We start from the raw sequence: 27842 nt of genomic DNA, 5'->3' as shown, positions 1-27842 counted from the left end.
CCTGTAGTAGACAAAGGTAGGTATATAGGTATTAATAACCAACAACTGAAATTAATTTTATTCAAAATACATATTTATTACCTAACTACAACATTTTAAACTAATGTAAGTAAGTACACAAAATATCACAATGGCATATTGTCCAAATTATTATTATAAATGTGACAATTTTCCGTACAATATTCATGGTAGGTAAATTACAGTTTACTAAATACTAACTACCTACTGTTCATATTCCTTAAACTTATTAATCTCAGTTCAGAAAAATACCTGTTAATTTCTCTAAGCAACTAAGTCCAGGTATTCGTACTCGTATCATAATAAATATAAAGTAAAGAACTCCTATTGCACACAGATTAAAGGCGGAATGGTGGGCTCGTGGAGTCCTTGTCTCAATGCGGAGAGCAGAGGTAGCGGGCCGCAGCCGCAGCGGGCCGACCAGTCGTCTAGGTCGAGTGCCCACAGTGCGGCGCCCCGCAGTCCGGCTTGGCGCGCGCTCGCCGCCACCCGGTGCACTTCTTCAGGCAACAGGTAAGAAGCCCACTGTGACTTATAAACAGCGTAGGTGCCGTCCTGCGTTCGCGACTCTTGCCAATCGCCCGATTTGATCCCTCGGCAGACCTGTTGGTTAACATGTTAAGGTTAGACAAAGGTCTACCTGGTGAACTGGTAGCTTTTTATGTTAAGAACGGAATTTGAGAACACTTAAGTAGCAATTTTTCATCGTCTTCTACATCATTCTACTGCTTAGGCGAAGTAGACGAATGGGTTACGAACTGCAGCGCGGCCACGGCGTATACATCGATTAAAGATCCTATAAGTATCTGCTCCGGCTTAAATTGTTATCGACAATCGAGTTTTAACCCCGATCTTGAGATAACACTATAAGAAAGCAAACAATACTAACCTCATAATAGGCTAAGAAACCAGGAACAACTGTGTAAGGGCCGGGTAACCCGGGGCCGGCGACGAGTGCTCCCACTCCGGCGTGGGCCGGGCTTCGCAGTGTGTAGGAGCGCGCATATCCAGGTACGCCCAGCACTAACATTTTCTCAGGTACTATGCTCGCCCAGTACGCTAAAGATGCGTTCTAAAGTACAAAGGAAAATTATTCTACAATGAATTTTATTTTTGTGTGCAATGAAATAAAGATAGACTTTTAACACTTTTAATGCAGAACTAAATATGACGGTGTCATCCAGTTGAAGTGTAATACTGGTATTACATTCCAAACGTTTTTTCGGAAATTATGCCGGTGACCCACTTCAGGTTATTTCATAATTTAGCTTTATATTTTGATGAATATCAGTTCAGTCAGGTATTCAAAAGTTATTGAGGTTCAAATACGGATATTTTAAATTTGTTTGTTTAAAAAATTCGAAATTGTACTTACGAAGCTATTTATGCCAGCCATCTCACTGGTCTCTAAAGGTACCAAGTATGCTGTTTGTCCAGCTGTAGACGCATAGTAGTCATTTGCTGCTATCGATATCCAGTCTAATGTGGCTGACAGTATTTCTGGTTCGTAAGATAAGAAAGCTATTTCAGGAGTCGAAGATACCATTGCTGATAGTTCGTAGTCGTAAGGTTTAAGTGCCTTAGACAAATCTGATATCAGATAACTGAAGCTCTCTTTGGCCGTGATATCGAAGTCGCTGCAGGGTACCTAAAATACATAATCCTTAGTTAAAAAAACGTTTATGACTAGATGTTGCCAGCGACTTCGAAGGCGTGGTTTCTTTGAGTGGTATTGATATAGATTTGATATCTTTGATTTTTATTCGCCAACCGAAAATTCCGTATATCTGATATCTTATATTCCATATAATATGATATTTTAGACTCACTTGGTTACAGCCGGGATACTGCCAAGCCAACTGCAGGCCGTCGAAATTCCATCTTCTTAAAAATTCCAATGCTGAATTGACGAAAAGTTTCCTGCTCTTTAAATTGTGAGCAAGTTCATTCCATTTTTCACCTTCAGAATCTTCCAAGCCTCCGACACCGATAATGATTTTTATACCTTTATGTTTCAATGCAGTTATTTTGCCATAAAAATCTGAAACATATGTTTTTATAGTTATTTGTGTAAGTTTTAAAATAGATTAGAAGGTTTGATTTAATTATAATTGGGAATAGATTTTTATTTATTACTAGCGACCCGCCCCAGCTTCGCACGGGTGCAAAATTATAAATGTTATTAAAAACCGCATCAAAATCCGTTGCGTAATTTTAAAGATTTAATTAAGCATACAGACAAATAGACTAAAATAGCGACTTTGTTTTATACTATGTAGTGAAGATAAATTTCAGCTGTTACCATTGTTTATATCTAATTCCGGTGTTCCCGGTACAAGAGTGTTCGTCGTAGAATTAAGATGGGCCCACGCGTATATAATATGAGTGCACACCGATGGATCCACCTCATCAGGGCCAAATCTTCCTTCAGCTTTTCTGCAAAAGAATATTTACTGTTATTTAACTGTTATACATTAAAAATAAGCATTAAAATACATACATACATATAGTCACGTCTAGGTACCTTGCGGGCTAGACAGAGCCAACAGTCTTGAAAATTGAAAGGCAATGTTCAGCTGTTTGGCATTAAATAAGCATTAAATTTATCGAAAATTTATTAACTAGTTTCTAGCCGAGTAATCAAATAAGCCAAGTTCTTAAATGTTTTTAGATATACCTGTAATATGCCCAGTTGGTAAAATAACACGCCAATATAAGTTTTTTATCTGTTTGTTCATTGAGCCTTAAGTTCAAATGTGTTTTTCTGTTGTTGCATTGTGTATTCTCGGGCACGTCACAGTGATCCTGAAGAGAAACATATTTTTTTAATTTTCTTCGGTTGGTTCGTTTTTCGGTCGAATTTTACAATTACTAAGTTAACTGTACTAGTTAAATTTAATAAGTATAAGTCTTGAGAGACTCAAACTCCTCTATTCACTACCTATTCTACCTTACCTTGTTCCAGAGTGACGGTGGAGAACAACTTAGTTCCATGTACATCCCATTGATGCAGAAATAATATTTACTACAGTCTGTTTCGTGGGCTTTAAATCCGCTAGAACATTCGTTTCGTTCTGTATTTGAACCCTGCAAAAAATAGCCCTACTTGAGAACCTTCGATTTAATCAGTTACCATATTTTTTTACACAAGCTCATTATTTTTAAAGTTTGTGTAAAGACTCAGTACCTTGCTATCTTCATTTTGTTGGGGTTTGTCTGGTTTTGTGAATTGGGAACTCGATGCGGTTGTTGAGAGAAAGCCTTGTGCTGAAAAAAAATGTTTTACAAATGTATTTCATAAATATAATCTTAATAAAACAAAACTCGAAATCCCTTTCATTACCCTGGCAAAATATGGTTTTGGTTTGGTAATATCCAGAATATTATATGGTCATACAGAGAAGTCGTACTATTTTACTCGTAGGTAAAACTATCTATCCATAAAAAGTTATTGAAAAATTTACTCACGAGGTTCCAATGTACATGGTGGTGGTTGTTCTCGGCCTCGTAACACGTAATTAACGTTAGCTAAAAGCGGAGATTTGCCGCAGCCACAATGTTGACCCCTGAAATCGTCCAGATCCAAGGCCCAGGCCATGCTGCCGCCCAGACCCATGGCGCGGACGTACTCTGCCTTGTGGCGCGCCATGAAGTCATCGTCAAAGGAAACCCATTGGTCATGCAAAGTTGCATAGGGTCCCATACGACCACCGGGATCTCTAACAACTCGCCACCCTTCTACCTTTATACGATCGCATATCTGTAAATATAAATTTAAGTTTTATATAATTCGATCAAGGTAGGATATCTATTTCACTTCGTTCATGTTTATTAAATTTTAAACATAAATTATGTACCTCGTAGAACGACAAGAAACCTCTCGCCCTAGTATCATCTCCTGCGTTTCCTCCAGCGTTAGACACTGCGCCAAGTCCTGTATTTGTGGACTCTGTCAAGTCTAAAGAAAACGACTGTCCATAGAATGGGACACCCATTATCAACTTCCGCCTGTCAGCCCCTTGCTCGATCCAGTAGTGAACGGTGAAATTCTGAAAAGCGGAAATATTTTACTTAAACTGATTAATGTCCGGATCAAAATGGAATTATTTTTATCTTTTTTAAATCATCATTTCCATTTTATGAAAATAATAAGTCTCACCGCGTTCAAGCTTGCGTCTTCATCCCCTTCATTTACATACATGGGAGCAAGGTGGCCGGTCTTCTTCTCCCAGTGGCCGTGATAGTCGTAAGTCATAAGCGCGATCCAATCCAAATTTTCGGACAGAGTTGGTATATCGTATGCTAAAATATAATAGGGGTTTTAACAACGTGTTAAAAACATATTAATTAATTTATACCTTAATGTGCTATTTACTCTAGCTCATGTAGTTTTTGTTTAGCGATATGATTTTAATGAAAATAAATTAAATAATACTAAAATGAAAATTCGTCAATATGCCTATTGGATATTATTTCCACGTGCAGGCGTGATTGCTAATTGCGTTATTGCGTTTCGCGATAGCAATGCAAAGGGAAGGATAATAAATGAGAAAATCATATAAACAGGAAAACATTGGATCAATTTCTTAACATGGTATACTTATTCAAGTCACCCCAGATAGGTAAAGTTAATCGTCAACTAAATACGTCGTAATAGGAAACTTTTTTGTAATACTCACAAGAAAAGAACGCATGATGCATTCTTAATCGCATAAGGAAGTAATTACCTACCTAGTACCTGCATGATTGGGTTTTTTATGATAATATTTCCTGAGGGATAAATAATAATTGACACAAGTCAATGACGATAGTTTAATAAACAATATTGTAGAATATATTATTGTTAAAAGGAAAAATAATGTAAATACATACCAACATCGACGATGCGCTTGTTGCCTGATACAGCAGCAGATAGTAACAACCCTCGAGAGTTGAAAGCTGATCGTAGCTCCTTTACTAATTTAGCAAATCCTTGTTTATCTGAACTTGGGCCTTTGTCACATACTCCCTATGAAATAATTTAACTGTAAGTATTATGTAAAAATCTATTATATTTAAAATAAAATCACAAAAGGGGTAATTTGTATTGAATTAGATTTAGATTTGATCATGATGGATTTCTGAAACTAAATCTTAAGTTAAATCAAATATAAAAAATACATAATAAGAGATTTGACCGGGGGGGTTTAATTTTTAAAAACAAAGGAAAAACTAAATGTTTACATACATAAGTATGTGACTTTCAGATAGATACTATTTTTAGTTGTTATATATATAATCTCACCTGCCAGCATTTAGGATATTCCCAGTCGAGTTCCAGTCCATCAAATTCGTACTGTTCTAGGAAGTCTATTGCGTGGACCACAAACCGTCTCCTCGCAGACTCGTTGTTGACGAGTCGGGAATACTTGTCCATCACAGAGTCATCCCAGCCGCCGAGGCCAAGTAGCACCCTAACGCCGCGGAGCTTCAGAGACACAACGCGTTCGTAGAATTCTATAACATAGGTATTTTATTTAAATGAGTACTGCTAGGAAATATATGAGCATTATTAAAAGTTAGGTACAGCTCATTGAGGCGGGATATCTATGAAACTAGCAGAGGTTGCAGAAGTGAGTAGGCATTTGGAAAAAAAAGGAGATGAGTCTAAATGACTCATCTCCTTTTTTTTAGTCTTAGTGTGATAAAACGTTACGGAAAGTCACCAAAATAAAGTATACAAACTGAAAAAATATTTTTTAAATAGAGCGAATACACAAATAAACACTTAGTGACATTTCCCATAAAGAACTTCCGATTCTGAGATATTTTTAATTCTTGCATAAGTACTATACTCGCATAAAACTAAGTATATAAAATTTACAGTTGGTAAGTAATATTATGGTATCTGATAATGCTTCAGTAAATGACAGTAGCTTCATGTATGTATAATTGATGCCGATGATGTATACTTACGTTGTAAATACGGCGAATATCTAAAATGTCGTATTTTAGGTATTCGCCGTATTTTGTGTAACATGATTGATAAAAATGTTTCAAACTATGTCAAATGTTTAGTACTTACCTTCAAAAAATAGATAGGTATACCTAATTACAATTGTATCTCTTTGCAACTCTGCTTTACAAATAATGAACATAATATAAAAAAATGAAATCATATTTACTGTTTTCTACATCAAGCCATATGTCATGTGGTTTGATCACGAGGTCATCGGCATCAAGAGTCGCGTACGCATATACTATATGTGTGCATAATGATGGGTCGATGTCTGATGGCGTATACTTTCCACCGCCGGGTCTGAAAACAATCATTTGGGTAGCTATTTAATATTTTGTCAGTTATTGGTTTGTGCAATACAAAAAATCCACTGTTTAAGTACCTATAATATATTGGGTCATATGAATCGCTGTGTACAAAATCACAAATTTAATCTGTGTTTTGCTATAAGTGGAGATTGCTAACTTCGTTTTGTTCGTTATAAGGTCTGTAGTTTGTCGGCATGTAACATCATCTTTATATCCTTTACAACTACTACTTAAAAGTACTACAACATAAGTAATTTAATACGGATTTGAATTTCATATAATTTTTACATACCTATACCAAGACCACTGTGTGAAATAACAGATAACCTTATAGCGTTCTTCTTTCAAGGCTACTGTAGTTATTGGTTTTTTCGTCGTTGCCACTATAGAATTCATTTGTCCAGTTGGTTTAATAGGCCTGGGAGTTGGTTTTGTGTACCCTGGTCTTACTTCAATATCTTCCAGATCGTCACACGGTTTATTTGAAGGTTTCATGAATAGTGGTAGTACAGTTTCCGGCTCTATTCGTGGGTCCAGTAGATTATTTTTGATAGCATTCATGAGAGGGTGTTTTCCTTGACCGCATCTATAAAGTATATATTTATATTAATATCACAATTTTATGACTTTGTAAAAGCAGGTACAAATTTGTTTCGTAAAACTTACCTATTTCGAAAATCATCAAGGTCAAGAGCCCATACCATCCCTCCAGCGAGTTTCAAGGATTTGATGAAGTTCACCTTTTTTTTGAGAATGTTAACATCATCAAACGAGACCCACTGATCTCCTTTGTACGCGTATGGACCCATTCTTTGGTAAGGATCTTTCACAACCTTCCATCCATTGTGATTTATATTTTCGCAAATCTGAAAATTTTATTAATGCTTCGCTTTAAGGTATTTTAATCTGACTTAAAAGATGCGGAATAATTATTTTACCTCATAATATGCTAAGAAGCCTTTAGCTCTGGTGTATTCTCCAGCTTCTCCACCTGATACTGCAGGAATGTTCAAACCCGTGGCATTCATTCTAGCAGCCAGTTCCGGGGCAGTATCCCACTGCGTGCCAGTGGTAAATGTTTGTCCATATAACGGCATTCCCATAACTAGTTTGGAGGCAGGTGCCCCTTTTTTCATCCAATAATGCATTGTGTAATTCTATAAACAAATGGAATATTTACTTAATTGTCTGAGGAAATGAAAAGTATAAAAATGTTGTTAAGAAACTCATTATAATTGAAACTACTTCAAGACCACTTACAGCATTAAAGTATGTGTTGTCATCATCAGGATGATAATACAAAGGTGCAACATGTCCGGTTTTTTTATCCCACTGTCCGTGGTAATCATATGTCATGACAGCTATCCAGTCCAAGTACTTAGCAAGTACAGGAACATCGTAGCCGGCGTCAATCACCATCTTATTCGGTGAAACAGCTGATGATAGCAGCAAACCTCTAGGCTTCAATGCCGCAGATAGTTCTTGGACGAAGTCAGCAAAACTTTCTTTGTCCGAATCAGGGCCCTTAGAACAGTCAACCTAAAAATATTCCAAGCATCATCATCCATCAGTTCCAAAAATGATAAGAGAATATATCAATTAAAATTTGAATAATTCATTTCAACCTTTGTCTATCAAGAAACAATGTTTTTATATTTTCTAACCTGCCAGCATTTGGGGTATTCCCAATCCAGATCTAATCCGTCAAAACCATATTGCTCAATGAAATTTACTGCATGGGAAACAAAATTTGCCCTTGCTGATGGATTATTGACTAATTTGGAGTATTTATCACCAGCAGAGTCATTCCACCCACCAATAGCTAGTGAAACTTTTATTCCGTGTCGCTTATAGGCCACTACGCGTTTATAAAAATCTGTAAAATAAATTGTTAATATAACATAATTTTTTTTCTGTTGAATATATTATTAGATTGATTGAAGTTATAGTAATATTTACCATTGTCATAGTCAGCCCAAGAATCGTGAGCTGTAATAAGTCCATCTGATCCCAGAACAGCGAACCCATACACGATGTGAGTGCACAGCGTCGGGTCAATATCTTCTGGCACGTAGCTCCCGATTCCAGGCCGGTACCATGACCAATTGGTGTAGTAGCACACCAACTTATAACGAGCTATGGATGAAAATGAATGATTTTCAACATTATGATCAATTTTAATGATGAAATGATAAAAAAAAATAACTTATTACAAAACGTATTTATTGACAACACTAACAATTAAGGAGATCTGGTTTCTTCACATTGGCGTCCGTTGGGTTATCTACATGATGGCTTGGCTTGAGTGGAATCTCCGGTGCTGGATCCATTACTACTGGTTTTGGAGTAGTTTGTTTACTTTTACATTTGGAATTGTTAGGCCAATCGCAAATTCTTTTTTCCTGAAACAAATATTTGAAGTGATTATACGAGAAGTAAAAATTGTATTTTAAACTAGCTGTGCCCGCAACTTCGCCCGCGTGGAATAGTCATTTTGGGCATTATTGAAGCCCTCACCTATTTCATCCCCTTGGGATAGAATTTCAGGATAAAAAGTAGCCTATATTCTAATCCAGGCTACTAACTATATCTGTGCCGAATTTCGTTCAGATCCGTTTGGTAGATTTTGCATGATGCGCGTACAAACATACAGACAGACAGACGGACAGACGGACAGACAGACAGACAAAAATTCTAAAAAAAATTGTTTTGGCTTCGATTGACCCTAAAAGACCCCTTATAGTTTTTTTTTTAAAATATCTTCAATGTACAGACAAAGTTTAGTTACAGATTTATTATATGTATGGATGTATGGATAAGTACGGTCGCGTTCATAATTGCAGTCATAGTTCGCAAAACTTTATAGCTTGCAGTCACCGCTGTCACTCACACATTCACACAAATAACACAATAAACAACAAGCGGTTAAGCGTTGGGTAACGCGCCATCAAGAAGAGGGTAGTGTAAAAAGTCGACCGCTCAGCGACCGTCGTCCGCTAATAATCAACACAGCGACAGCCACACAGCGGAGATCCATGGTGGAACAGTACGAAAATAATGGCTTCATACCGACCAGAACATTTGCGGAACAGTTCGACACATCAGTGGTTACTGTTCGTCGAGTTTGCACCGTGAGGGACTACACCACAGACAGCCAGCAAGAAAGCCGTATTTATCCGAAATAAATAAGCAAAAATATTTAGAATTTGCTCGGCAGTATTTGGATTTTGACTGGAACACGGCGATATTTACGGACAAAAAGTTCGTTTACGTCATCGCAACACGGTAGGCTTCATTTATGGCGAAGAAATGCAACTCGGTATGAAGAAAAAAATATTGTGCCAAATATGGAGTCTGGACGCATATCTGTAAATATGTGGGGCTGGATGAGTGCTGCTGGACCTGGGGAACAGGTGTGGATAGCAGGACGCGCTACAGCTGCTCATTATGTGCAAGTGCTGCAAGAAACCATGTTACCAACTGTGCGGTGTATTTATCCGATTGATGATATGCAATATCATTTGTGCAAGACAACTATCCTGTGTATCGAGTCTATATAGTGCGTGAAAGGTTCTGCCAGTTTATATTAAAACTACTACTTAGATAGTATTTTAAGGACAGCTTCAATATCTTTTCTTTATGAAAACGAATAATTAAGCTGTAACCTTAATAACAGGAGATAGGTAAATTAGTGTAATATGCTGTATGTATACCTTTATATAATCATCAATATGTAAACAAAACTATAGGTAAATATAACTATAGTTTCAATAAAATTTACTAATTTTAATTATTGAGTGTTTTATTTTGCTCCCTCTTGTTTAATATTTCTTGCTGATTTCCGTGTTTGAAGACACGGGTATCGTAATTCTTAGATATCAGTTAGTTAGTTAGTCAGTCAGTTACTTAGTTCAAATGGCACCTTGAAACATTAAAAATTGTCAGTAACAATATATTTTTTTTTAATAGACAGAAATTCCTTGAATAACTTCGGAATCCGCTAGTAACTAGAACAAGCGAGTGTGAGCAAGCGAGATTATCTAATATATCTTAGATCTCACTTGCACAAACGAAGTAATAAAATTACTACCCAATAACTTTCAAAGGAACCACTACCTATGTTAGGGTCGTGTGCAGACAAACTTTCAACTTTATTGAAATGACATAAGTCTGGCAGTCGCAGGCTTCCCTCTATAGGCAAATCTTATGCAAATAATGAGAGACAACGATATCTCGATCGACAATTATCGGGCCCAGTTCGGACATCGTTGATTACCCTCTCTTTCTGTTTTGTTATGTTATATGTCATAGAATAATAAACTGTTTTACTTAGTAATCATTGGTATTAAAGACCGTATTCATTTGAAGGAATATTTATTCTTTTTAAATATGCATGTGTGTGTGTATCTAGTGGAACCACAGTGCACGCTATTTTAACCCGTAAGAATTTTAAAACTATGACTGCAGATATGAACGCGATCGTACATATTGGTCATTGCAAGTACAACAAGTAGCATTAATATTATTTTTATGTACTTACCTGATTCCAATGAAGGCCCTTTATACAAGAGAATTCTTCGTATTTTCCAAAGAGACAATGACGATAACGGGAGCAGTCACCGGGATCCATTGAATATTCACCGTTAACGCATGCTGCTGCAAATATTTAAACATGTAAATTTAACAAGGAACAAAGTAAGATTTGTGATATGAAAAAAAAAGATATGGTATAGTGCTTGATCACCGTTCTAATGTCACGAAGGTTAAAAATTTACTATGTATGTATTTTTTTTTGTTATAAATGAATGATATTTGAGAGACACATAAAAGTTTCAGTTGTAACATAGCACTTTTCTGGAAATTCCCACGGGAACGGGAAAAACGGGAATTAAATTTTAACGCAGGAAGTGATATAAATGTGTGCGATACAAATATAGGTTTATAGATAAACTCACGTTGGGGATCGCTATTCTGCATAATCATATCAGGTTTGGCGACCATAGCTGCAGAAAGGATCTGCCTACGGTCAGTGCATGTCGTGGAACTGGGGAAGTCACACTGAGTATTTTCAGGGCGCCACACCAGCCCGGGGGCGCAGCTTTGGGCAACAAGGACGCCGTTGACGCACACGTAGAACTTCTCGCATTTCGGATGCGCGTGGTATGTTCCAGTAATACAACCCTGTTAGATTAAAATCATTTGTTAAATGCAGCAAAGCAAACAAACAAATCTCACATTTTTAACAAATTATTAAAAATTAAATATTACCGCAGCTGGCTTGTGTGTTCCTTCATTTTCTTTGGGTTTCTTAGTAGTCGTAGTTGTTGGTTTTCGAGTAGTCGTGTAAGTTGTGGGCTGCATCGTAGACTTGGTCGCTGCTGGTTTTGATCCTGTATGAAAATGAATTGTTGAATATGCAGCATATAAAACATACAACTGAAAATCATATAAAAAGTGAAAATGAATGAATATATAATCCTATATTAATGAACTGCTATACAACTACTTACCTACTGGCATAAGGTAGGTACCTATATTGCTTTTAAAACAAAATCAGTTATAACTTTCCCACAAAAAAGTGAAGTAAAAAGTGGGTTTCAAACATTGCTTATAATTTAAAACATTGTTAATATATTTACATCGATAAGCTATCAAAAGAATGTGCGTAGCACAAAGAAGGAGGTATTGATAGAACCAGGATCGCGCTGAATGCCAAACTGTTCATCTTGAAACGGGCAATTATTTTTAAGTTGACTGACTTATATCTACGTATTATTATTTTATGTCTCGAGTAGGATTTAAGATTTTAATAAATACCTTCACACATTGCGAATTCCATCCAGTCGCAGCGGCTCGCGCGTTTATCCCAGTGCAATCCTGGCGGACACCTCTGCTTCCTCCAGCGCCCGCCCACGCACAGCAAGTAAGAGTCGCAGGTGCTGGCTGGCGCGTGGGACTGGCTCGAACTACATTCATCGTCCTCTTTGGGTCGGTTGCCTGATGGAACTGTAACAGTCATCACGTAAGTATTAGTACTCGTATCAATGTTACAGAAATCTGAATAAAAGCATAATTCACCGTTATATTGCTCCTTAAAGTTTAATGGAGACATTTTCTTTGTTGTATATTATGGGCATTAGTATTTATTAATTGAATAAAAAGTGTAGTTGGTGACTTACTAGCTGCTGGTGTTGATGGGCGGGGTGGTCGCGTTGGACGCTGTGTCGCTATTGTCGGTCTTGGTGTAGTAGCTACAAAAAAAAACATATAATATTACAGGATTCAATTACTTTAGGTAGCCACAAAGTAACAGGACTCTTATGGTCATATTCGGAGTACGAGTATAAAACATTGGTCACAAAAATACTTTATAACTTGGCAAAAAAGCCCATGTAAATGGCGACTAAGGGATAGGCTTATAAGCTTGGGATTGTCCTTTTAGTCGATGGGTAAGCAACCTGTCACTATTTTAATCTCAATTCTATCATTAGGCCAAATAGCTGAACGTGGCCTGTCAGCCTGTCAAGATTGCTAGCTCTGTCTACCCCGTGAGGGATATAGATGTGATTATATGGATGGATGAAAAATCTCTGAACCTTGGCACTTGGCGTACTTGGGCCAGTCGCACTGCTTCTCTTTGGCGCTCCAGTGCAGTCCAGGGGCGCAGCGCTGCAGTCGCCATGAGTGACCGTCGCAATGTAAATAGGAGTTGCAATCTGACGGCGTTTCATGATAGCCGTCACCTGAACAAGGACTGCCTTCTTTTGGACCTGGAAAATAACATACATCATTAATTGTCCGGTATATTGTATATTATGGTTTTGTTTGTACGTTTGCCACATAAATGCCACTGAACTGATCTCCATAAAATTTTGCATAAAATATTGTTGTGGCGTACGGAGAACGACATAGGGTACTTTTCACGGGGGCCGCGGGCGAAAGCTAGTAATTGATAAATTATTTTCCAGGATTAGATAAACTCTTATACATATTGTGTCGTCTTATCTTTGTTTTCAAGGAATTATGTTCTATATAATTAACTAACCTGAACTGGTGGGCGCAGAAGTAGTTGAAGTAGTAGTGGGCCGCGCAGTTGTAGGTGTGGTGGTCGTTGAAGTGGTTGTTGTAGTTGTAGTTCTCCTCGTTGTAGTCGGAGGGGGGCGCGACGTTATCGGCGCTAGAGTCGTGGTCGCGGTACTTGCCTCGTTTGTAGGACTTTCTGTAATTTTTGGTACAAACATTCGCCTTTTTAATTTCAAAATGATTTTCGTATCTGTAGGAAACATTACATTTTAAAATTAACGTAGTAACAGAAGTACGTACTGAAAATCTGAATATTGCCTAACAGATTTCTATGATGATACCTTTGCGCTATAATTCTGATTATTGATTGTTGGATAAGTAATTGTTTGATTCGTCTAATTCGAGTGCCACACTTGGCGAAGCTGGTGAATTGCTTTTTTTTAAGGAATGCTGCAAAGTTATGTCTAATTGAGTTTGTTCTATAGATAGTATTCCACCTTAGGGTTTTTCAAGACAAGAGTTAATATGCATTGTTAGAGCTTGCAGGCACCACTTAAGACCCCATATTGGCTACCACTAGGTAGATTGGGGTCAAATCAATGGAATTTCTAACAAAAAATATTGGTTCAGACTTTCAACCCAGTACCTTTACACTTAGCGAAGCTAGGCCAGTCACATCTGTTGACGGAGGCGGCCCAGTGCAGCCCGGGCGCACAGCGATGTTTCCTCCATTGCCCGCCTTCGCACTGCAGGTAGCCTTCGCAGTCTCCTGGGGCGGCGCTGTACTCGCCCGCCCGACAGGAAGTTCCTTCCGCAACACCTGCATGTTAATTTAAATATTAAATCTTGTCATTAAAATCGGCTAATCATCGTCCTGGAGTGTGTCCCGACTAAGAGAGCCGGGTCCACCTTTAACCAATATCTGTGAGAGGGTGAGTCAGGTAATTACCCTTATCATCAGAGGAACCTTACCCAGCTTACGAGGTCAGTGAATGTCGCTTCTTTCGTTTTACACGGGACGACAAATCTTTACTCTAAACTAATCTTAATGCAGCGTACGTATAAATATCAGTAAATTTGTATTACCATTATTCTTCTTCTGAGTTCCAGGGCAGGTTTAGGATTTAGTACGAAACAAAAAGGAGAACGTTACCTGTGGCTTGCTGTGAAGGCTGAGTAGTCGGCCGTCTCGTGCTTGTAGTCGTGGTAGTGGTGGTTCTGCTAGTGGTGGTAGTTCTGCTAGTCGTAGTGGGTCTATTGGTTGTCGTCATGCTGGAAGTGGAAGCTGCAGGCCACCACGTTTGGGTGGTACTCTGAGTGGTGCCCGCCGGGTTCCAGCTCGGCCATGTCGTCGGTTTGGTTGTGTGGTGGTCGTGATCATGAATACCGGCGACGGTCGAACTTCCGATGGAGCCTTTAAATTAAAAAGACTTTAAAATTACGCTCTTACTTATTTTATAAAGGTAAAGTTTGATTTTTGTTTGTTGTTTAATCTTCTGAAACACAGAACCTATTACGATTTTTTTACCATTAAAAAGATACATTATCTGCGGGTGTTATAAACTATGTATGTATTTTAGCACTAAATATCGTACTCGTATCGTATCGCACTCGGATATATCTTCTCGGATATATAGGTAGGTGGGTAATATGGTCATAGTCGTGCAAAGCCATACAATGTCATACCATAAACAATATTTTTTTCAAGGTTTATTGTCTCACCATCAGATTCCACAGTAGTAGTGGTAGGCGGAGCAGGGGTCACTGGCTGGGGCGGGCGTTCGCACGCGGTGGTGGGGGGCGAAGGCACCGACCGGCCTAGCGCTCTGCCAGCAGCCCGCAGAAGGGGAGACGGTTCCGTGCAGCAGCGATTGTTGAAGTCGTCCAAGTCCATAGCCCACGCCATCACACCTCCCAGACCTTGTCGCATTGCCCATTCCACCTGTTTTCCATTACATTTAACGTTTGTATCATGGTATAAACTTCATACTTCTTTGTTTTTCACTCTGGTTTTCAAAATTCGTAAGTTTGTTACATACCTTTTCTTTTATCGACTTCGGATCATCGTATCCGACCCATTGACTGTCAGAAAATGCATAGGGCCCAGCATTTTCCTGTCGTCCCGTCTTCCAGCGTAAATTCTTCACTGTAATTATTAATCCAATATTATTATTGATTTTTTTTAAACACAGATTGAGTTAGCCTCGAAGTAAGTTCGAGAATTGTGTAACTAGATACTAACTCAACGATACTATATTTTATAATAAATACTTATATAGATAAACATCCAGACCCAGGCCAATCAGAGCCCGGACCTCCCCGGTGACACAGACAAGCGCACTACCGCTGCGCCACTGAGGCCGTCAAAAATCTTATTTTGACAATATTTATATGTGTTAAACTAAGCGTGATTGCAGCAATTTACTAATTGTGTGCTGAACCACATTATTATTACGATAACAAAACTGTAACGACAAATTTGACTTAAACTATAACCACGGTGTTTTCACAATAATGTATTCGCAACATATATTACCTCTATAACAAATCTCATAGTAAGCTAGCATTCCCGGTTGTTTGGTGAACTCCCCAGGCTCCCCCGGGCCGGCCGCTGGCGCCCCGGGACTGCCTCCTGCTTCTACATCAGCCAGTCTGTACGATTGACCATAAAATGATAGACCGAGTAGTAACTTCTTAGGATCAGCGCCAGCACTTATTATAGATTTTATTGCGTATTCCTGAAAAAAAACAACTCCATTAATTTTCTAAGAAGCATAACGTAACAAAATCCTGGTAAAAGAGACATTTGATAACAAAAAAGAGAAGCTATATATGTATAATTGTATAAAAAGTTGAATCGGAATGAAAATTAAAAAATTAATGATATGTATTCGTTAAAACTTTATAAGCTATTAGCAGTCCCGGCAAACGTTGTTTTGCTATGTAAATAATTTTTAAGTAATTTCTAGTTAAAAAAATATGTTAAGGGTGAATGAACAACCCTTATAACTAAGGGGTATGAAAATAAGATGTTGGCCGTCGAATCTTCGTATTCTCTCTTGTTAATTTTACACGCCATGCGGTTGTGTGAAAAAAATAACAAAAGACGATCGTGCTTTTATCGCTGCAGATACTTTTATTTACTTCTTATAATAGAGTGGTGAGCAAGAGCGTCATTCGATGGAGGAACCAACCGCGTATGATAAACTGGATGCCATGGTAGTCTATCGTCGCCCTATTTATCGTCTATAGCCTTCTTATTTACTTACAATGGAGTAGTGAGCGAGAGCGTCATTCGATGGAGGAACTAACGGCGTGTGATGAGCAGTCCTGCGCTCCCAGCCGCCGTGGTAGTCATACGTCATGACGCTCATAAAGTCTGCCGCCTTTGATATGACCGGAAAATCGTATGCCACGTCGATGACTTCCTTGTACCCGGATATAGCTACACCGAGTTCCATATCAACTTCATGTAAGGCTTTTGATAGTTCCTAAAATAAAGATGAAATCGGTATACCGTTTGAAAGAGTTCTTTTTTAAAATAAATACTTACAAAATTTTATTCCTTTACGAACTTATAAAGAAAATTTGAAAATAACTATCGAGAATTACATACATACATATGGTCACGTCTATATCCCTTGCGGGGTAGACAGAGCCAATAGTTTTGAATAGACTGAATGGCCACGTTCAGCTATTTGGCTAATGATAGAATTGAGATTCAAATAGTGACAGTTGCTAGCCCATCGCCTAAAAAAGAATCCCAAGTTTGAAAGCCTATCCCTTAGTCGCCTTTTACGACATCCATGGGAAAGAGATGGAGTAATCCTATTCTTTTTTGTATTGGTGCCGGGAACCACACGGCACATTATCGAGAATGAATTGCATAAATGGCGAAAAACACACCTGAACAAATATACCGAAGTTTCTTTTATCTGAAGCAGCTCCCTTCTTGCAATTGCTTTGCCAACAAACCGGGTAATTCCAGTCTAAGTGGAGACCGTTAAAATTATGTTTGCGTAAGAAGACGAGCAGCTTCTCAATAAATTTAGCTCTAGCAGACCCTGACGATACGAGGCGCGAGTATTTATCGCCGACGGAATCGGTCCATCCCCCGAGACCCAATAGAACATTCACATCTTTCAGAGATGTGACTCGTTCGTAGAGATCTGAAAAAATAAATAAAGCTAGAGTTTAATGGTTTTTAAAAAATTGTAAAAAGTACAGTCTAAAATAATAATAAATGTGACATTTTGATTCAAGGAATGATTTATTTGTTTCCAGTTCAAGGTTTGGAAGAAAGAAATCATACTTAGATATAAGCTCGCTTTATGTACTCATATTCCATCTTTTACTATTTATTCCTATACACACTCAGGAGATACTTCCGTACACCAATCATGTCGAGTTGGCACAGATTTCTCCTTAGCCTACCTTAAAATTCAATAATGAATTTATACACACAATTCATCTGAAAATCTTTTGTTCCTCTCATATGTTGTCGAAGGTTTTTTTAACTCACTATTTGTAAGATCAGTCCATGGATCAAACTCTTTAGCGACCAGGTCATTAGGAGACAGTGAGGCGTAAGCGTAGACGACGTGTGTACAGAGCCTCGTGTCGATGTGTTCCGGCACGAACTTGCCGTCGCCGCGCCGGTAGAACGCCCAGCTGGTCATGTAGCATACCACCCTCTTATCGTTATTTCTACCTAAAAGTTTAAAGAAATAAGTATTTCTTTATTTTGATCTGTTATGTGTGTTTTGATTTTGTTAATTGTGCAGACATAGCAAACGTTTCTACAGATATAAGTGAATTTTTGCAAGTGAGCCTACAAGGAAGATACCAATAATACTTAAGATTATATAACTAAGAACAAACCAAAAATATATTACTTTCCCATACTAAGATTGATCAGCTAAGCAACCTTGCACGGCTGAGAAAAATTTATTTTTCACTTTTTGCTATTTGTAATTATGGAATTTTACTGACATCCATCTTCCAAAAATTTTGTGAAAATAAGAATTAACTCTTTATAGGGAGAATATACCTACATACGTTTAATCACATCTTTATCCCTTACGGGGTAGACAGAGCCAACAGTCTCGCAAAGATTGAAAGGCCACATTCAGCTGTAAGTATAACATGCATACTACTGCATATGTATAAAAAAAACATGTTCTATTCAAAAATAAAGAAAATGCAGAAAACCTGAAATTGAACATGAAAATAAGGAGAGTGCAGCATACTTGCACTTCTGTAATAATTTCGTCGCCGAGTAGTTGCATGCGCGACGGTCGTTGATGTCTTTTCTTCGTACTTGTAGCGTGTGCTCCGCGCGTGCCTCTTTATAAGCTTACTGATGTGAGTTCCAGGTACATTCCCTTTCCACAAGTAATGTGGTTTTCTAGGAATCGTTCTCACCTCTTTTCGATGTAATTTACGCTTCAGATGTGCTACTATTAGGTAAAAATAGAAAGTTAGTAGGTAGCATAGAAAGAAAGCAATAGAAAAAAGATAAGGAAAAACATAAACCATAGAAAGTTGCTTACTCTTTTTCTCAAGCAATGCCGCTGAAATGCTTTGTTCGGAATTTAATGTTCCTTTTTTGTTATCAAGACTCAACTGAAAATAGATTTAGGATTAGTAAGTATTAAAAGTAATCTTTAACAAATAGAAAAAGTATCTTGAAAATATTCTTATAAAATGTGTAGGTATTCATCATTCTGTATATTTATTTGCATTACGAGTACTTACTATAAAATCAGTTTCATATACTTGAGCCAAGAACCGAGCTGCATCATTGACGCTTATCCTTAGAGTCTGTCCTGGAATACACTTAGTAGGATCTTGATGGCTGAAATCAAAGTAAAAGATAAACAACAAGTATGAGGTTGCGTCTACGGGAATAATTTATAATAAAAAATCCTAATGCCAACCCAACCAACTGAAATCCACGAGTTGTGAAAACGTGTAAGTAAACTACACAAAATTTCACGTCTTTTTATTTACATTTTTTTTTTATAAGTTTTTAGAACATCTCAAATTCAAAAAAAAAAAATTCAAAATTTTTATTCATTATTATAGGATATTATTATATCGCTTAATAATTGTCGTATGGTTTAACAACTTGGTTGACGTCAAATAAATTACTTAAAAACTAAGTTTACTGCCGCTTCCAAGGCGTCAGTGCAGAAGAAGCGGTAACAAACTGCACTGCAGCATTTTCATCAACAACGTCAACTTCACAATATTAAATTATACTTAGAATAGAATGTGGACGGGAGAATACATTGTTCACGGGAGATTTATATATTTATGAGATTTAATATTGAAAAAAGAAAAATATATATATATATATATATATTATGGATTGCCAATTTTAAAAAGATTTATGTACAGAGTGTACTGAAATTTTGATTTAAGTTCAAATTAAACTACAATTAATTACGAGGTTCCTGTGCCAAGCTCGAGCCAGATGTTTTTATCATTAAGGTAATCATCAGTCCTATAATAAGCCTTCCCACAAAGTACTTTCTTTACATACTCTTTGAATTTTCGGTTGGGCATATCAAGAACAGACTCCGGCAACCTATTATAAAATCGTATACAGTTCCCCATAAATGATTTACTGACTTTGCTAAGCCTATGAAACGGCGATCTATGCGAACACGACGAAATCAAACAGATGAAATCACAAACATGCATAAATCACGCTGTTTTCTTGGAGGTGTAGGCTTCACGCCATCTCGTCGGTTTCGGGTACCCTTTGATCTTTAGTCAGTCCCTGTTTTGATCGAGGTAAGTTAGTCTTTATTTCTTCCACTCCACGGTTTTCTTGTATATTTGTCAACCTAGTTTCATTGGTCCTCTACACATGACCAAACCATCTAAGCAATCCCTGAAATCACTCACCCACAAAATCCAGTTGATGGATCATAGAGGCGACCATCTTCGCACATTATCCTGTAACTGATACCGCCGCTGCAGAAATGGAAATGTGCGCAGGATTCTTCGTCAGACGACAAGTAAGGCATGTTAGATTCACAAGATCCAATTTTTAAAGAAGATTGGTTTGGAACTGATTCGCCTATAAGTAAAAGCAAATGTTTGGTCTATAAAATCATATAAGTACCTAAATACGTAAATATTAAGAAATAAAATAATTCTTATATTTTTTTATGTAAATAGCAATTGCTATCAAGGTTTTATTACCATTAAGATTCCTTGCAATGGCGCCTAATATTGGGAATGGGCGTCCACAAAGACCTCTAAAATCGTCCATGTCTACCGACCAAGCTGCGGCACCGGCTAATCCTGATAATATGACGAATCTCATCTATAAAAAAAGAAAATTTTGTTTATATATGTACCTTATTTTTTTAAATTTGTCATATTTATTATATATATATATACATATCATCGTATGTTCTTTATATTTTTTTAATGTATGTATTAAATACATTCAAAATATTTTTTCATTTTTCAACGAGGTACCTATTGGTTTTGTCCTTAATATGCGTGGATATAGTCAAAAAATTTGCGAATTACCTTCTCTAAAATAGTGTTTGGAGTATCATATGCGACCCATTGATTTTCAAATACCGCATATGAGTTTCCAGCTTCATCTAAATAACTTGTTCCTTTACCTTCGCGTTCCGCCATACATATCTAAAAAGAAAGTTTTATGAATGGTATTTCTTTTTCTAAATCTTCTGGGCAACATTGCAAGCAGAGTTCTTTATTATGTTTTCTGTAGATGATGTAATAGAAGGCAAAAAAATAATAATTCTGAGAGTCTTATTATAAAAACGCATGATCGAATGAAAACTAAAACATATTTGGAGTTCTTGTCTAAAGTAAAATAAACAACATAGAGATTCTCCATCTTCCATCCATCCATCCATGTGGATTACGTCTATATACCTTGTGGTGTAAAGAAAGCCAGCAGTCTTGAAAGACTGATAGGCCATGTTAAGCTGATAGATAATTATATCATTAAGATAGAATTGAGATTTAAATACGAGTAGTGATAGGTTGCTAGTCCATCGCCTAACAGAAGAATCCAGTACAAATACTATATTACCTCAAAATAAGCTAACATTCCTCTAGTTTGCGTGTATTGGCCCTCCTCTCCCCATCCTATTACATGGGCCCCGGGTGCTGATGCCGCCGGCGCAGTCAATGTATAACTACGGCCAAATAAGGGCACTCCAAGAACTAGTTTCTCTGGTGCCATGCCATGTTTAATTATATATTTCACCATGAATTCCTGAAAAATAATTATACGTTTTGAATGATTATGTGATTCACATCCAGCCTTTCCGGGAATTAATTGTTTGTGATTATTTAAATGTTAATTTTAGTTACGAGTAGGTATATGTCCATATAATTATTATTATTGAAAAAAACGCTTGCCAGCTGGCGAAAATATTGTTGCAAGCATATTTACTTACTCGTACTTACAATTTTAATATCCAGTAACACTTTATTTAAAATTAAGTTAGTATATCCGATTATGGTCTTGGTACAAAAACTTTGTAAAAATAACTTATTAAGAACGTACAATGTTATCGTATCTTTGATCCCTGGATGCTGCGCCAGGATCTCTGTGCAGCGCGCTATGCTGGACAGCTCGCGACGGGACCTCGTCTCTCTTGCCATGTGTCATGTCCCAAGCCTGTAATATGGCGTAGTCTGCAGCCCCACTAATTGCGCTGAGGTCGTAGCCATCTTCTATTTGATACCTGAACGGCGGGAGGACAGTGGATAGAAGAAATCCTTCAGCCGAAAACTTTTCTCGCAATTCATAGAGAAGTGAAGTTAGTAAATCTTTCTCTTTGTCATCTTTTTCTCCTGAAAGTATTATACATTGTGTAATATTTATTGTATTTACTGCTAAGTTAAAATGCATCTCGAAGTAGGAAGGGTACATATAATTACGTCATGCTTACCAGGATACACCCAGTGTAGATCGAGTCCATCAAAGTCATGTTCTCGCAAGAAGCTCACTGCACTTTCTATAAATTTATTGCGACCACGTTGATTTTGAACCATTTCACTGAACAGACGATCCGTCCCGTCTCCGCCGACGCTGATCATTACTCGAAGTCCCGGAAAGCGGCGCTTTAAGCCTGTCGCTACGCGGTAGCCACCTTAGAAGTTAAAAGATATTTGTAAATAAAAGGAATCTCATAACATTCAGCTCTTTTTGCAAGTGGGATAAACACAAGGAGAATGATCCTGAGAAAAGTGTAAACGTTCATTATTTCCGATATTCGTATGTTCACGCGAAAGTTATAATTTTGTGTAAGTACCTATTTTTTTATCGCATTTGGGAGCAAGTCTTTTATGATTTAATATTAATAGATACAAAATTTCTTAGCCTTTTGATTTTTATTCATGATGTATGCACTAACCTTTAATAATATCGTAATCTTCATTAGCTGGTATAATGGCGTACGTATGAGGGTGTAAGACCGCGAATGCGTAGTGCAGATGTGTGCAGGATTTGGGTACGAGCCCAGCGGTGAACGCAAGTGGCGGAGCTCGATACGCCGCCCACGATTGCATGTAGCAGACCACCAGGCGCCTTGTCGAACTTGTTTGCTGCATTTCTAAAAGTTCAATCAAAATTATATTATCACAATTCTTTCTAGAGTTTGAAAGAGTAATGAAAACAGTTCTAACCAGCGAGATTTTTTTTTTGAATGAAGTCATTTAAATCAACAGGGCTATTAAACATTAAAATTATATTATTAGATGAAGCTACAATAAGCCAAAAAAAAATCAAAAAAACAAAACTAATTTTAACAAATTGAGTATTATATAATTTCACTTGTTCTTCTTCCACCCATACCTTGAAGATTGGCATTTCCGTGATGCAAACGTTCGGCGTTGGTAGATACACTAAAATATCAAACAAAATATGTTTAATTTAAAATGATCTATAGTAAATAGGTCTCTCTATATATACCGAAATAATGGTGTGTTCTTACTTATTTAAATAACTTGCTGCACCATAAAACCGTGTGCTGCCTCTAAGATCTTCTTCTTCATGTTCATGGTTCTAAAAAAAATTTATATTATTTAATATACTGAATTTTGATTGTGATACCAATGTTATTTAATTATAAAAATACTTACTTCTTCATAAGGTAGGAAACTGATTGCTGTTTTCAAAGATATAGGCCGTTTTTCCACTGCATCGCGTAATGGTAGTCGTCGGTCTCCTTCGTCACGAAGACTTCTAAAAACAAATTGTTAGTAAATTCAGTAGGCAGAGAGTTCATCTTTCCACTTGCTACGATCCCTGCATATTTTTTAACGCATAATCTACATGTATAGGTCTCTTCATTCAAGCTCGTCGATTACTGGTACTCTTGACCTGACCTTTTGCCAGGACGTCCTCGATTAGATCAAGGTTAATACGTTCGTCAAGTCATTCTCACTCCACGGATTTTTCTCACACTCTCCCATGCATAATTGCTTAGTACTTTAAAAAAAATGACAAATTAAACACAACTGTACCTTAGAGGTATACTTTCGACGGAGGCTCGAATTGGCAAGGGAATCGGTTCGTGTTGTGGGACTGTCTCAACAGCGCTTCGTAGAAATGAATGTTGGTCAGCGAACGGCGACGGTGACGCGTTAGCGTGCAGCAGCAATGTTAAGATGCCGTACTGAAATTATTTTGAATAGATAGTGTTAAGAAAAATAAATAATTGAAACATAAAACAAATTAATTTTCATATTATGTAATATATATCGTGGCGTATTATACCGATAAGTATTTTTTTTATTTTGCAAAAAATTAAAATTATCTTCGGTAAATATTTATCTTCTTCTTACTCTTTTAGGTGGAGTTAAGTGGTGCTTCCTCAATTTATTTCTTTTCTCTGTTTTAACTTTTTTGCTTGATATTTATCGATAAAACAATAATGTAGAAAGCTGATATTTTTAGGTAGGTACTGTCGCGAAATCTCTGCGCCACAAGTCACAAAAATAAAAAATAGAATCACGCGACGCTGTCAGTCATAAACAGCGAAAAACTTTTTTTCAGTTTTTTAGCAGGCCAAAAAAAGACTTAAACATATATCAGTTTTTCATTCAGGTATTAATATTAAGCTATCAGTTGTTTCAGCTATTTGATGATTGATCAATCAATTGCGCTTTATATTGATATAAAAAAATTGGTTATCTCATTATGCTTTGAAGTAATGTTATGTACTAGTTAAGTACTATTGTTAATTCTGTGGTAATGTGTAATGTTAAATATCAGTGTTTCTGCAAAAAGCCTCAGGATATTGACCTTACGTGTGTTTTCATTCGCGCCTTTTGTTTGTATTTAAGTCCGTAGTAAGTAGGTACGAGTACAGCTCGATAACATTTACAGACACGTTAAAGCCTTCAAGACCGTTACGTCGGATCTGTAAAAACTACATACAAAAAATTGTATAAAGGTCTATGAAGATCGAGTGTTTTGTATTCCCGAGCGCATACAAAGATGTAAAGCAACTCTAATGATGATACTTTGATTTGAGTATTGACGGCGCCCGAACTGAAATCATTCCTCGCGTGGGCGCTCCGGTCGCTGACCTATTGATCAAGTATAGCACTCTATCTTGTGTAATTTACATAACTTGACAGAATCAAGAATCAAGATCAACACTTAGGACTGGTTCACCGAAGCTAAGTTCTCAGTTTACACAAATATTTTAGCAGGAAGTCATTGCCCACGTAAAGAACAATACTCGGAGCGTTTGGTTGCATTTGCATTACAAAAGTAGTTACACACATATAGGGTATTATAAAATATATCTAAGTATTTAAAAGACTCGTATGTTAGATATACTGAATTTGAATTTCTATGATACAAGGTGTATTAATGTCTTTTCTTAAGTTGAACGCTAACCAAAGGTACATCGTGATAAAGTAATTGGCAATTGAATGTGAAAAGTGGATCTGCCTCCTTAATGACAAGACTTCAATGTCTATAAATCTTAGTGACAGAACCCCTGGATAAGTTAAATAGGTCACCGAAAGTCAGGCAAAAGATATTCCACTGTAATTGCTTGCCCTCCCTATACGGCTTATAGGCAAAAATAGGACAAAAAAGCTAGGACAATTACGATATATAAAGAAGAATGACAAATTTTGTGATCGTTTAATGCAAAAAAATATTCTTTTGAACCTAAAAGTCTTAAAACAAATATCATGCATATACCTAAAACGTTTATCAGTAACTATGATTACAAGTTAGAAAACATAAACTTATTTAAGATTTTTTTTTCCGTTGCGGGTGTTCAACTTAATTCAAATAAAAAATCATAAAAATAAATTCTGAATATTATTAAACACAACCGAATTATCATATATTATGTTTTTGTAATATAATATTTAGTAAATTTTGCCGAAGTCTTCATTTATTTTGGGACACGAGAAGTTGATCTCATAAATTAGTGTGGAACGAGCGCGTCGTGCGTTGACTCTCTGTTGGGAAACAATAATTTGCATACAGGCATCAGCGGCAGGTAGCCGTGCCGGGGTCATCGTCATCTTCCTAACCAGTCTAAGGTATTTTCGCGTGACATTTCGCGAACCATTAGGACCAACGCTTGTTTTTTTATTCATGTTTTCTGCATTATCGAAGGTGGAGCTATATTTACTATATATCATAGTTAGGGCCCAAATTTTTACGTGTCAGTGCACTTCGAAAGACGTTCAATTTTTTTAAATGGGCTGTAAATCGTAGTTTAAAAGTTGTCGTGCCTGTTTTTACCTTATGGAGTAAAAGAAATAAAACAAAAGAAGACGGCTTTACGTAAACTTAATAAAAGTTCATTTGAATTTAAGGGTAAAATATTTTTACAGTCGATCTCTCTCTCCAATATTATCATAAAATAGAAACAAGCTACAGTTTTAATTAATAAATAAATTTAATCTGTGTAATTTGTCCCGTATATTATAGGCTAGGAAGTAAGTTCAAAACTTGTGTCCAGAAACTAACTCAACAATACAATATTTTATAATAAATACTAATATAATACATAAATATCCAAGGTTAATTAGTTCGTTCCTCATCATACCCTGGCCGGAATTCGTTCCCGGGACCTCCGGTGTCACAGACGCAAAAGCGCACTTCATGTATGTACCCCTGCGCCACAGAGGCCGACAAAAATTATATAATATACTTGACATCAACGCGTTGACTTTCAGTATCATTCTCCGCCACCATTTTACACGTGAATTATGTACATACTTTGGGCTCAGGAGATAGCTGTGCCACCTTGCCTTGATTGGTGTATGAGTAGTGGCATATTAGAAATGGATATTAGTTGGTATATTGTTAGGATTACAGAACATATTTTATGTGATGTATTTTAAATTGAACTTATAAAATGGTACCTTCCTAACTTTTGGAAATAATTTTTTACTAAAATAGAAAAACAACATTTGTTTCTAGGTAAATAGGTAGATTATGAAAAAAGTCAGTTCTTGAGTAGTTGTTTCAATGTTTGTTGTTCTGTGTAAACGAACCTACCTCGATTGATTTATATGTCATTGTCTCGCATTACAAATTAAATTTTCTGCTATGCATATTAAATGAGTAGAGTACTCAATTCGTTGAAGTGAAATTTTGGAACGGTGCTCATTCCTACTTTGAATGTGTGAACAATTGCTAGTTTAAAATAATTCTAGGAAAATACCAATCGAATCAACAAATCGGAGAGTTCGCCGAACTCCTCATAGAAAACAATTAATTGGTTATTCGATTAACTGGAGATGATATATGATACCATTTAGATATGTTAAGTTTTTTTAAAATAAATAAGTTAATAATTTTATAATTAATAAAGTTTATACATAGGTTCTGAAGATACATTTACGATGTGATAAGTATTTAAGAACTAATCGTTTATAAATTATGCAGCAGAGTCGTCGTACTGTTCGCTCTTTCCCTTTGCTTTGTTTATATTTAAACAAAAATTAAGATATTTTTTTTTTGTTTATTTATCGTTAACACATTGATTTATCGTTGACACCTGTCCTGATGACTTACATACGAACAAATCAATTGTTAAAACTATTTTAATATTTTATGAACAGAGAATTTTCATTTTATGAAGGCTTATGTTCATTTGAACTTATGAATTTTATCTTATAACTAAATAACTATAGGTTTTAATGGAGCCTATAGCTGATTTGTTAAATTCGATACATTGGCATCCTCTACAAATATTCGCATGCATCAAAAAGCTATAAAAAAACTTACCCAAAGAAATTGCCCCATAATGGGGAACTTTATTCACTTAGCCCGCGTCTATCTGCAATTAAAATACAATGCAATTGTTTTGTGTCATAATTAAAATATAATAATTTTCTTATAACTTTAATCGTAAGTACCTAGTGAGTGAATTAGGTTTATATTGGAGGTATAATTATTTATTTTGGGATACACGATCAAGATGGGCCGGACTTGGTCACGAGTGGCG

The 27842-nt window shown here is 36.7% G+C and overlaps 1 protein-coding gene across 2 annotated transcripts; it reads right to left on the bottom strand.

Annotated features, from left to right (window-relative positions):
• Window positions 1-99: 99 nt before the first annotated feature.
• On the bottom strand, window positions 100-27842 carry LOC106131775 (probable chitinase 10). 2 transcript variants are annotated; one of them, XM_060954773.1, is made up of 51 exons: window positions 27754-27842; window positions 27623-27674; window positions 23878-24029; window positions 23494-23596; window positions 23346-23416; window positions 23207-23256; window positions 22767-22964; window positions 22302-22502; window positions 21914-22203; window positions 21434-21619; window positions 20899-21018; window positions 20563-20686; window positions 20263-20437; window positions 19105-19204; window positions 18900-18972; window positions 17870-18058; window positions 17254-17516; window positions 16617-16838; window positions 15884-16085; window positions 15387-15493; window positions 15070-15289; window positions 14501-14761; window positions 13994-14167; window positions 13370-13543; window positions 12921-13094; window positions 12504-12575; window positions 12142-12330; window positions 11593-11714; window positions 11280-11505; window positions 10865-10980; window positions 8564-8726; window positions 8284-8460; window positions 7989-8200; window positions 7585-7863; window positions 7263-7481; window positions 6991-7190; window positions 6617-6910; window positions 6183-6316; window positions 5303-5514; window positions 4891-5026; window positions 4178-4320; window positions 3876-4067; window positions 3487-3778; window positions 3206-3285; window positions 2974-3105; window positions 2696-2823; window positions 2321-2454; window positions 1848-2059; window positions 1394-1666; window positions 908-1090; window positions 100-621 (listed from the first exon to the last, which is right to left on the bottom strand). In XM_060954773.1, the coding sequence occupies exons 2-51, from the start codon at window positions 27638-27640 to the stop codon at window positions 343-345; spliced, it is 8646 nt and encodes a 2881-aa protein (XP_060810756.1). In that variant the 5' UTR covers window positions 27641-27674; window positions 27754-27842; the 3' UTR covers window positions 100-342. The 2 variants fall into 2 exon arrangements, with proteins under 2 accessions (XP_060810756.1, XP_060810757.1); XM_060954774.1 differs by having other exon boundaries at window positions 10865-10977.

The sequence above is a fragment of the Amyelois transitella genome, chromosome 5 (assembly GCF_032362555.1).
Source record: "Amyelois transitella isolate CPQ chromosome 5, ilAmyTran1.1, whole genome shotgun sequence".
NCBI classification, from domain to species: domain Eukaryota; kingdom Metazoa; phylum Arthropoda; class Insecta; order Lepidoptera; family Pyralidae; genus Amyelois; species Amyelois transitella.
The sequence above is the reverse complement of the archived record's forward strand: the minus strand, read 5'-3'. Positions and strand labels throughout refer to the sequence as shown.

Bases quoted from the DNA above. Each gene is read 5' to 3' on its own strand.
- LOC106131775 (XM_060954773.1), bottom strand. The intron at 11,506-11,592 runs GTAATATTTAAT...TTAATCTAACAG, and splicing joins GAACACACAAGCCAGCTGCG to GGTTGTATTACTGGAACATA. The intron at 5,027-5,302 runs GTGAGATTATAT...ATTATTTCATAG, and splicing joins AATATCCTAAATGCTGGCAG to GGAGTATGTGACAAAGGCCC.